Here is a 12,382-nt window from a genome sequence, read left to right on the forward strand (position 1 = left end):
TCTGTGACGTTATGGGCAAGAGGTAAGACCATCACAGTTATATGTACTATGAGTGCTTCAGGGTCTTTCATTCCACCGCTTTTCATATTTCCACGTAAACGTCACTCACCACAGCTGGAAAAAGATGGACCTCATGGAGCTGTTTACACATGTACTCATAATGGCTGGACAAACGAAAATACATTTATTTTATGGCTACGTCATTTTATTAAGCGCACCAAACCTACTGCTGATACCCCCGTTCTACTAATATTAGACAATCACAACAGTCATGCTACTCTCGAAGCGTGGGATTTGGCAAAAGAGAATCATGTTGTAATGCTTAGCATTCCGCCACATTCATCGCACCGTCTGCAACCTCTTGATGTTGCTTTTTATTCCCCGCTTAAAAGAGCTTAGAACAAAGAATGTAACTTACATATAAAATCAAGAAATTTGATAAAAATTACACCATACGAAATCGCAGGACTGTTTAATAAAGCCTACACTAGAATAGCTTCTATAGAAAAAGGAGTATCAAGCTTTCAAGCAACGGGAATATATCCCATGAATCCTGAAATATTTTGTGATGTTGACTTCATTGATGAGGAAGCCAGATCTGTGCCTATGCATGACGCAGGACAGCAGCCAACTAACATATCTTTTATCCCATCTACGTCACAGCAGACAGTTAATGAGCAACCGCATTTTGGCCCTGCTACGAGTCCATCTATTCTTTGTGACGCGGAAATTCAACCAGAAGTAGTTCAGGAGGAAGCTAATGTAAACCCAGCTCCTATTCCAACCATATCATGTGCCACACCAACACAAGCTGCTATTCGACAGAAACATACCGTCAGATCTATCACAACTCGGTCTAAATCATATTTTAATGCGACCGATACTGATGACAATGAAACAGTAACTGACTTTGTTAATATTGTAAAAATTGTGAGCTCACTGCCACAACAACTCGTTTCTAATAAAGAAAGTAGGTTGAAGAACAAGCAACATTCTAAAATCTTAACAAGCACACCAATGAAGGCAGTATTTGAAGAAAAGAGGAGAAAAAGGAGAGAAAAAGAGAATAGGACTAAAAAAAATAAAGGAGACTGTAATAGAGAAAATTGTGTCAAGGGTAAATCTAACACAGGAAAATGTAGCAAACGGAAACTTACCAAAGATAGAGAGGCTAAAAGCAAGAAGACCACAACCAAAAACAAAAGGGCCAAAGAGGCAAAAAATAATTTGTTTAAAAGTGATGATGAAGACTCATCTACTGATCAAGTTGACGAGCGTCAAATTTGCGATGATGAGTCAGAATACTCAGAAGAGGAAACTTTATTTGCAATTTGTTTAGACACGGGAAAAAGTGGAGAGATGTGGTACCGATGCAGAAGTTGCGGAAACTGGGCCCATGAAGAATTTTCTGGAAGTGATAGTCCAGATTCTTATATTTGTGCTTTTTGTTTGGATCCGTAAAATCTGGGTCATATGTTTTTCTTTAATAATTTTATCTTTATTTTTCTTGTTTTTGTTTAAAAAGTTAATTTTTTTATTTGTGTTAGAATGAATAATTCATAGTAACTAACTAAGATGACAGTTAAACTACAATTTAAATTTTTGCGGAAGACTAAATATTATGGCTCACATTTCCCATATAAGCGTGAAATGGGCTCCCATTACCCGCACGTGTCGGGTAATGGGAGCGATTGACTTTTTTTGTAAAATCGTTATTGTATCTTAATATATGACTCTAGTTAATTCTAACTGTGATTAAAACATATCTAAATGACTGTTCTAAGAGTTCCTAATTGAAAATTATAAGAAAATTGATAAATGTGGTTTTTATTAAAGTTTTCCCTTAGTAGGCTCCCATTATACCGCACTCCCCTACACAATAATTTGGCGGTCCACGATGTGACCTGGATCTAAAAACAATATCGCGAAATTTTGTTGGGCGGCTGGCGTAATTAACACGCCTCAAAATCGTTAATTCGCTATACCTCGAAAATTAACTCGGTAGCTCAGTACCGTGAAGAGGGGAGGGGTAATTCTTGAGGAGAGACAGCGAGACACTCGACAACAATGTTATTTAACAAAATAAAATAAAATAAAATAATATATTCCACGACAGCGATGATACAAAACAAAAGAAAGAATAATTCAATATTCGCTCTTCGCGGTTCAAAATCAAATACTTGGGTCTAAAAAAAAAAACTTAATCCAGAAGAAACTTAAGCCTAGGTCGCTGCCTTTAATAATAAACGATAAAACAAAAACCAAAAACAAAATCTGACCCGACACGCTAACCGCGATCGTTCACTACGAAATACAGCGTTAATCGCAAACTACAATGCTAACTCACAAGGGCAATAACTAAAACCAACCTTTATTCGAAGCGCTAATCGCATCTCTAGCTTTGCTTGATTAGTTTCAGTTTTATACGCAAAAAATGTATGTCATGTAAAAATGTTATGATGCTTGGCCTTTATAGATATATATTAGACCTGTCCTTAAGAAGGGCAAAATCGAATTTTCAAGGTCCTACCCCCGAAATTGGTTCGTAATAATTCAAAAAAAACGTCAGAATTTTTTCAAATTTTTCCCTCCATATTCACCCACCGCTAGAAAGCCTTACTTTTTCCCATAAGAAAAGCATTGATTTTTCGTGACTTTGAATCTTTTTTTTACCGCTGCCGTAATTATCAGCTAAAAAATCGTAAATTATCAGAAAATGTTGACAGTTGTGTTACCATTTTTATAAATAATATTTATAAATACTATTTATAAACTAGAAGTTCTGTTCTATTACTCTATAATAATAATAAAATGTGTGAAGACTTAAGGTAGTTCTGTAGTTTTGTCCAAATCTTAGGAATGGCCTGAAATTTTAGTATGGTGTAAAAACAACCTCCATGGACCGACTCACAAAATTTGAAACCGATTCACCGTCCCGTTTGGAAGATATTTGCAATTAAAAATCGATCTTTTTGCACGCACGGCCTATACCTAACACGCAAATTGACGGACTTTGTCTACATTTTTTATGATAGCTCCCGAACGGATCTTACGACTTCATTGAAAAATCACTCGCGTGTTGAGCACTACTGTAGGATTAATTTAAAAAAAATATATATATTTTTCACCTTTTAGTTTCGAAGATATCGATTAATGAAAATGAATAATCTTACGCGACGGGGAACGGAGATACGATCAGCTGTGACGAAACGGCAACAGTGTACGGCGGCAGGGAACAGATGCGCGCGTCGCAAAAACCGCGTTAGTAAAATTTTTCGTAGGTTTCAATAATTACGACAAGGATGGAAAATAAATTTGTTGTTTTAATCAATTCAATTTCGTTTATTTATTCGTATATATTGTGTACTATTCATGTATATTGTGTCATATATACTATGGTCGTGTGTGTGAATATACAAATGAATAGAATATATATATATATATATATATAAAAACAAAAATTGCGGACAAAGTAAAAATAAATTCAATGAATAACTTTTTTTTTTTTAAATACTGATAACGATAATAAAATTTTTGTCAAATAAAAACTTTCAAATAGAAATATCAATTATTGATGAACAAAAATTAACCCTTGTTTCTCAGGTGTTCAACTACCGTCTCGATTATTTTTTTCGCTTTTGTAACCCGTGGTTTACCTGAGATCGTTTTCTCCGATAATAAAAATTTTATTCCGATGTCGCCATCTTTCGCGTACACCTCTTTTAAAATTTCATAATGAATTCCGGCTCCTGCTATTTTCAAAATCATTTGATTTGATATCACGCCTTTCAAATATTTTAGACTTGGTAACAGGAGTTTCACCATTATCACTTCTTTTTAAAGCTTACAAACTTCAAGAAACATTTCCTTTTTGGCAAAAGTATCACGTAATTTCTCGAGAGTTTCAACATCGTATAGGGCTTCATGAAATTTATCGGATGTTCCGAAATTCAATAAGTCGCGGGCTAAAATTGGTAAATTGAAACTTTTTTTTTCGGCTTTTCGTTCAGGCAAAACTTTTTTCATCACAGTCAAACTATCTGAAAACCCTGCGGTATTTTTAAAACTCTCGATCATACCGTAATCTATTATATATCGCAGTAAATGAGAGGAGTCGAACGATGCATTATGAGCAACAAAAACGTATGGCTTCGATGAAAATTCGAGAAACTGTTGAAATGAAATTAGAGCTTCACGAGGCGCAATTGTGGCTACTTCCTTGCTGTGGAAATACAGTTTTCGTCCAACGTATTTCAACCCCGTAACCCGGGAAGCATCAGCATCAATCGACTTGGACGGATGGAGATAGACGCTGAGTGTTGAATTCTCAAATTTTGCTGCGATTTGTAAAATTTCTGAGTCCTTCGAGAACCCAGACGTCTCCAAATCGAAATATATTATATTGCAGCTGTCTACCGATACTGCGATGGTTGGCAAAATATCTAAGAGAAGTCGAAAATCAACAGTTCCCCTGCTCTCTAAACAAGAGTTGATGCCGCAGTTAGTTTCATATTGAATCCCTTCAGATTGCTCCATCGACTTCCTGGAGGCTTCTTTTTTTCGTGCCAATAAATTTCTTCGAGTTTAGTTGTTGGTAATTTTGCCTTCATCCCTCGTTTTTTTCTTTTTGTGTCCAACACCTTCGCGAAAGATGCAGTGTGCTTCCCCGGTGATACATTCAATTTCGAGTTGACGTCCATGATGTGCTTTTCGCCTTCGTTTTTCGTGCATACAGTGCTAGCTAATCGGTAGTCCCCTGATTCGCTCAGGCTGTAGCAGCAATTTTTAGGTGCTTTGTGAGCCATTATATTGTTAATACTTTCATTCGCTTGACTGGAGGCAGCAACAGAAAATTTTGCAGCATTGTCAGCATATTTGCCAAATAGCTCTGAAAGCTTGGTGTATAATTGCTGATTTTTCAGTTCAATTTTATGTGTACCTTTACACCAAACTCCACAATTTTCATGCTGGCCAAAAACATGCTCAGGGATATTGCGAATAGTTTTCCCCAACTCGGCACTATGTCCTTTATTTTGCACGAGTACGTAAGAAAAACATTTTTTCAAATGAGGAATAACTTCCTTGTTTCTCATTTCACTGTAACCTTTTCGTAGTTCACACAAAGCATTGGCAGAATTTTTCTTCAAATGATTGCTGTCTGCGAGTTTGAAGACTGTTTGAAGATTTCCCTGACGTACTGCTGAGATCGTTGAACTATCCTCGTCCCCTATCAGAACTCTCACGTTCAGCCCGATATCTTTGAGAATCGAACTCTCGTTGACTAGAGCGGCGCCTACGTCAGACTCCATCGCCTTCGCACAGCCGCAAAAATTTTGCCTACACTCGTGATCGGATTTGCTGTGGCCGTTGGTACACATTCTACATTTCCGATTTCGCGCTGCAAAGTCCAGCACTTTTCCACTCAGAAAACCGACAATCGTACCATAGCCATTTAAACTATTGTAGCTTCGGCCATTGCCCCGCTTGCTCCAGCCCATATCATAGGAAACGATGATATTCACGATGTTCCCTATTGCTGTGTCAAATTCATCTCTTCTCCTTACATCATCGTCGATTGTTTGAGGATGAAGGTTAGGGTTAGTGAGAGAGCCAAGGGTCCGCGCGAATGGATAAACTTCGTCGACTATATCTAGTGGCCTGATAACGAAAAGAACGATAAGCATTTTATTCCAATTTATTGTTTTTTATCATCACCATACATATATCTATTACATATGCCATTATGTCACTGTTGCAATAGTTTCAACAGCGAAAAGTTATATAAAATTTTCCACCTTGTAACCGAACTCTAAGTTACAAATTCTTTAAAATATCAAGTATAACCATATTTGCTATTTAAAAAAATGTGAGCCGTCACGGGACGCCTGGCAGATGTGAAACATCAACATTATTTTGTAAAAGTAATATGCAGAAAAGAACAGATTGCGATAGGAACAAAATATGACATAATGATAAAATAAAATATTACGATTTTTTTTTTCAGAAAATGATGACTGTTTATTTAATAAACATTTATTTGCATTAAATACAAAAATTTACGAATTCATTTCAAATCGTAACTACTTAATTTGTTTAATCAGTGACTTCGGTAATAGTTATATTTGATGTTGCCTCTGACGACGGTAATATTGTGACAATTGGTCGATGGTAACTGAAGTATGTTACAAAAGTATTGGACGTAACATTATCAAGATATCTAATAAATACAGCATCTATTGTTGTTCCGTATCTGGTGGTAGGTTCTCTTGGATTGTTGTTAATTTGCAATTGAAATTCTTCTTGGAGAAACGTAATTAATGGCGTTGATTCATCTTTTGCAAAATTTACATTGAAATCCCCAGCTAAAATCAACGGTAGTTTATCTTTATTGGTTTTGAAAATTATTGAACCTCTATGACTGTACGGAAATAATCTGTCGTGTAAAAATGAAATGATGTCATTTATTTTTTTATTAGGTGAAATGTACACAACAATCATTATCAATTCACTTCCATCTTCTAGTTTAACATGTGAAGCACACATATCGCCAATAGATGTTTGGGCGACATGAACTTCTGTAGCATTTTGAACTACTAAATCCATGTTGAATGTAGTAATATGTGAAGTATTGTTGTTTTTATAAATGACAACTCCAGCGGCTCTAACATTTTGCCTCTTAAATTTAGCTATACAATGAAAATTAGGTAAGTCAACTGATTCATCTGCAGGAAGCCATGTTTCAGTTAGTAATAAAAAGTTACTCCTTTGACAAATAGAATCTTGTAAATCAGTAGTATGTTTTCTGAGAGTTTGGCAGTTTAAAGTGTAAATGGTTAATTTATTTCTGGAGTTTATTAATTCAGTGATCAGTCCCTGCAATGTAGTAAGTTTGTTTAGAGATAATCTTTTAAATTCTTGCTGTAAATTTGAAACTGATGGATCTACTCTTCTTCCATGATAAAATCTTAAGTTATCCTGACTGTTACATATAAACAACCCTTCAAGACGTGTTACTCGTGTTAAAGCTACATAAAGTAATGGAATGGAATGACTTTTACTATACTCATAGACCACCTCGTCATATGTACCTCCTTGAGACTTATGAATAGTCATAGCACATCCAGATATCAATGGAAAATGATTTCTTTTTCCCACAATAGTTTTATTATTATTGAGTGATATACTTGAAGTTCGACGTACAATAGGTACAGCATGTCTATCGATATTATGTTCCGCAAGAAAGGCAGCGGCTTTTCTTCTAGCCATCATACCAGTGTTTCTATCTGGAAAAACGAGCCATATGCGAGTTACTTGATTTTCATCATTTTGTTCTATATGAACCAGCTTTCCAACGGCGCCGTTAGCTAAACCGTCTACCACATCTATGTTAGTTGTAATAATATAAGGTTTTCCAATAACAAGAATGATTTCGTATGGCAAACCTCCAGTATCAATCACTGATAACTTTTGTAGTTTTTGTCTCATGTTTGCTTCCTGTTCATGATTAGTACAACCAGAAATAATGTCCATTGCAAATGAATCTATTTTATTTTCAGTTTGTAAAGCTAGTACGTTATATGCGTTAACTGATACATTATCATGAAATAATCGTACACCACTTGGACACAGGCGCAAGGCTTCTTCCTTCGTAAAAAATCTAGACTCGATAACGGCTAATTCATCATCATTTAAAATAATACCACTGCCAATTTTTGTGAGAATAGAAGCAAACATTTCGTTATCTTGACGCATTATTTGAGTTAATTCATAGAATTTTAATCCTCGCCAAAGTAAGGGTCCAACCATCCGTTGTTTAGACTGCTTATAGATTGGAGTTGCACGAACTGGAGGTAATTGTCGCAAATCTCCAATAAAAATAATGTCTAGACCACCAAAATTTTCATCAAAATTTCCGGTTATTTGCTTTAGTCTTGCGTCTATTTGGTTCAAGAGCTCGGCACCAATCATACTGATTTCGTCAATTATTAAAACTTTGACATATTTAAATAAACATCGATATTGTTGTGCTGTTTCTATTGACAACGGAATTAGTTTTGACAATGATATTTTCAATGCAGTATGAACAGTAGTTCCGTTAATAGCTACTGCAGCTTTACCAGTCGAAGCACACGTAATGTATGAATTGCAGAACCCATCATTATCAGAAAATCTGTTATATATTTCCATTATCAATTTTATTACAAAGGTTTTTCCACATCCAGCTGGCCCAGTAAAAAATAATTGTAAAGGTGATCTCTCTACAGATAAATTGTGATGAATCATGTGTAGCAGCAAATCTTTTTGTTTTTCATTAGCGCTTCTCATGAGTTCGCAAAAACGATCATTACTCATGATATTTTCTCTTCTTTTGGCTATTGCTCCCAAGTTTTTAAGCGTAGCTATATGTAAATCTTCATTAACCGCAGCGTTCGGATTTCTGTACAATTCTTCAAAGGGGTTTGGCTCTGGAAATCTTGTAGCAACGTCTCGAACTTCTGATTCGTCATCTATTAGCTCACCTTCATGACATAATTGTCGGCATATGTCAATTGTCTTTTGAATATCAATATTTGACTCAAATTCTTTTCGTTTTTCTAAAATTTCGTTTTCGTGTTCATCATATATAGTTGTGAATTTCATATCTGCTAATATTTCTGTCTTCATTTCTAAATGGTATATGTAAGGTCACCATTTCTCTTCTGTATTCGTTGTAATCCTGAGTCATGTCATAATTCCTATAACGAATAACTTGAGGCTGCTTCTTTCTGACGTACTCTCCCTTTCTGTTTTTAGTGTAGTTTGAAACAAATTGTGCTAAAGAAATTCCTTCTAATTCTTCTGGCCGTTTTTGATACTTGTCATGCCAATCTTCCTTCCAAATATCAGTAGAGTCGTCATCAAGTTCATCAATTTGTTTTTGTGTTTTTCTTATCCTCTGTCGTTCAATAGGCCAACAAGTGTTAATATACTGAATCGCTACTGACGATTTAGACATTGGTAACCTTAAAAGATACCAAGCAGCTTCTTGACTACTCATCTCAATAGTATTCAGCATGTCAACGCTCATTTTATGAGTTATTTCAACAATATCGAATTCTGGATTCTCATTCATAACTTCTATTATTTTGCGTTGTAAATTGCTAATGCCTCTGTTGGTTTTATTTACATATTCAACGACATATGCCGCGCAAGAATATTCTTCAGTAATTATCTGAAAATCCATATTTGACTTTAAGACATTAAAAACAAATGGATTGAAAGTATTGTGCCATTTTTCGGACGGATGTCGTTTATAGAATATTCTTGGTCTAATAATACCAGATCTTAGTATATCTTTGTATTCTTCGAAAATTCTATATTTGGAGTAGATAATTCTGTAATCACATCTGCACTTTGTAGACACCTCCTTCTTTCCGCTTCACGTTGTTTCAATTTATCTCTGTTCCGCTCTCTGTATCTCTGTTGACGTTCTCTTTTTTTTTTGAGAGCATTTAGTTCATTCCCTTGATCATTTCTTTGAATGGATGATGGCTATATTTTTTCCAAACCAGATGAACTTTGAGCAGTAATTATTTCTTCATTATGCAGTTCTATTCTATTTGTGTTTGAAGATGTAGATGGTCCGGCAATACTTTGTGAATATTGTATGCGTTCTCTTCTTTCAGCTTCACGCTGCTTCAATTTGTCTCTGTTCTGCTCCCTGTATTGTTTTTGACGTTCTTTTTTTTTATTATTTACTCTAAAAAAATATATATAAGTGTTAAAGGAAGCTAAAATAAAAATCAGTATAATTTTACATTTACTGGCGTTAAAACACACCAAATATACGCGTGCTTAATGCACAGATAAATGCACACTTTAATTATAAAAATATAATTAACTTACTGATGACTTGATAGTGTGTCATCGGGTGATTTTGCTTTTTTTGCAGGAGGCTGATCACTTTCACTCTCTAAATTATTACTGTCAGACATTTTATTATCAGAATAATTTGTTTTCAAGTAAAACACAGGTTATGTGTATTGTAGTAAACAAAAACAAAACATTGTATACACTCCGGGAGTAAAATTTATTTCACAAAATTTCTTACGGTGTTGTATGCCATGATAACTATTTTCATTACGATAACAGACACCGTGGAGTTAATTATTGTGATGAGTCACATTTGCAAAAATTATACGTACGTTTTTTTTTCACAACAATAAACACTGAAGTCACATTAGCAGCTTGACCGCAAGTTAATACTTGATGTCGAGGCGCTGGAAAAAATCTATAGCAATCCTGCATTCCAGTATGCAAAGGTGATACTGCGAATGAACTCAGATGCTAGTGAGAGCTCTTGCGCCGTCTCAGTCTTATCCACTGGGATGTAGGATTGTTATAGAAATATTAGATTGTTGTGAAAACTTACAATTCCTGGCACAATCTTTCCATATTCTCTATAACTAATTTCTTTTCCTCTTCAGCAGCTCTACGGCAGGAATCTTTCGCAGCAGCTTCCAATGCTGGTCCAATTTCTCTTTCATATTTTTTAAAAACATGGGACCCGATGGTTGGGATGTTTAAACAATTCAACAATTTGTTCAACGCCGTTTCTCCAATGCCAGAATGAACTGCACCTGTTGTTGCGACTTGAAGATGGGTATCGAGAGTGAAGTAAAATACAGCCTTTTATTGTATTTGTTGACTTTATTTGTTGAATAAGATTCTTGACATAATAACAAAAAAAAGGCGCCTTTTGTTCTTGTTTCAGTAAAAACGTTATGTGTTAATATAGAGTGATATTCTGACATTAATTTTGTTGTCTGACTGACGGTGTATTGCACAAGGTAATGACGATCGAGACGGATTCTCTTACAGCTTTCTTATTGTCTTTTGACACGTCCATTACTGACTGACTGACTAGTTTTGTCATTTTGTGTTCTGCGCATGTCGCTACACAACTTAAAGAGATTCTTAAGGCGCATTCAGATTGCGCTTAGTGCTATCTTAAATCTAGTTTCCATGTATCATGGTTAAAGTAATTAATCTTAACACCTGTAAAATGCATTTTGATATTAGGCATATCCTTGGCAGGTTAATCCGTTCTTCGAATTGATTTTTATATTTTGCATAATTGAAAAAATAACTCACCCAATACAGCTTTTGTATTCACATCAGCGTGCGTCTTATTTTCCAACGTTACGTGTGTTTTGCCTGTGCGTACTTGGGTTATAGAACAACACTCGTCGCAGGCAATGTGCAGAATTGAGTTCAATCCCATTCGCGTTTCTTTCACCGCTTTCCTCAATAAAATATCTTTTTTGCAGCGAATACACTTCAATTGTTGGGCCAGATATTCTAAATCGACGATTCGGCGCCCTTCGACAGCAAATTCTTGTTGCCGATCATGGAGGTTATGTCCACTGTCCTCTCGTTTAGCGGCATTCGCTCGACACATGGCGGAAACTGCCTTTAGTTTTTTATCGAGCACTTTTTTCTTCACAAACTGACCCTTGAATCGCGTTTGGGTTGCCATTATCAAGATTTTTTTTTCACAAAACAAATATAACTTTACAGAACTCTGACACTTTCACGTTGAACGCTACTATATACTGAAAAATTGCGATGTTGCCAAGTTTACAGAGGCGCTCTCTATATGTGTAGGGGCCCTATCCATGCATAAAGTGTGATTGTGTAGGACATGAACAGTGTACAGCATCGCCAAAAGTTCGAGACAGGCAGCGCCACGTACGTATGAGATCTTACACTGCGGTCGAAACTTTTGGCTGATACGTGTACATACGGAACTACCTTAACTAATTTTAACTTCGATATTTAGACCTCTGAAAGATACTTTTCGATTTTTTTTATATTTTCAGCGCTTTCTGAGAATTTACCATCTTCAGCGAAAAGTTTCTTATTTTTGTAACCTCTGCCATTTCATTCCTCCTATTTTTAGCTCTCAAAACGACGTTCTTCGACTTTTTTTTGCTTTTTTCCGCGTTTTTCGCAACATATAGAGAATAAAGATATGATTGATCTAGCCCAAAAATGCTTGTAACAAATTCCAAAAAATTCGACAAAAAAGTAACATAACTGTCAACATTTTCTGAGAATTTACGATTTTCTAGCTGATACTTAGACCAGCGGTAAAAAAAAAGATTAAAAATCACGAAAAATCAATGCTTTTCTTATGGGAAAAAGTGAGGCTTCCTAGCGGTGGGTAAATATGGAGGGAAAAATTAAAAAAAATTCCGACATTTTTTTTGGATTATTACGAACCAATTTCGGGGGTAAGACCATTAAAATTCGATTTTGCCCTTCTTAAGAACAGGTCTAACATATATAATACATATCCGCATGCTCCTTCGTTCTTCGCGCCGAGGAGAATACATTTTAT

General features: G+C 35.5%; 2 protein-coding genes across 3 annotated transcripts in view; both read right to left on the reverse strand.

Moving 5' to 3' along the window:
- Positions 1-12,382, reverse strand: part of LOC124299423 (annulin) — a 424,310-nt gene that overhangs the window by 275,535 nt on the left and 136,393 nt on the right. The window lies entirely within an intron of this gene.
- On the reverse strand, positions 10,291-11,739 carry LOC124300052 (uncharacterized). The gene is made up of 2 exons (XM_046753724.1): positions 11,134-11,739; positions 10,291-10,619 (listed from the first exon to the last, which is right to left on the reverse strand). Exons 1-2 carry the CDS (start codon positions 11,516-11,518, stop codon positions 10,408-10,410), a joined length of 597 nt encoding a protein of 198 aa, XP_046609680.1. The 5' UTR covers positions 11,519-11,739; the 3' UTR covers positions 10,291-10,407.

Source organism: Neodiprion virginianus, chromosome 1 (genome assembly GCF_021901495.1).
Source record: "Neodiprion virginianus isolate iyNeoVirg1 chromosome 1, iyNeoVirg1.1, whole genome shotgun sequence".
In the NCBI taxonomy this organism is placed as follows: domain Eukaryota; kingdom Metazoa; phylum Arthropoda; class Insecta; order Hymenoptera; family Diprionidae; genus Neodiprion; species Neodiprion virginianus.

Excerpts from the sequence above, each read along its gene's own strand:
- LOC124300052 (XM_046753724.1), bottom strand. The coding sequence starts at position 11,518 with ATGGCAACCCAAACGCGATTCAAGGGTCAGTTTGTGAAGAAAAAAGTG. Across the intron at positions 10,620-11,133 it reads GAATACAAAAGCTGTATTGG|GTGCAGTTCATTCTGGCATT; the intron begins GTGAGTTATTTT and ends TCGCAACAACAG.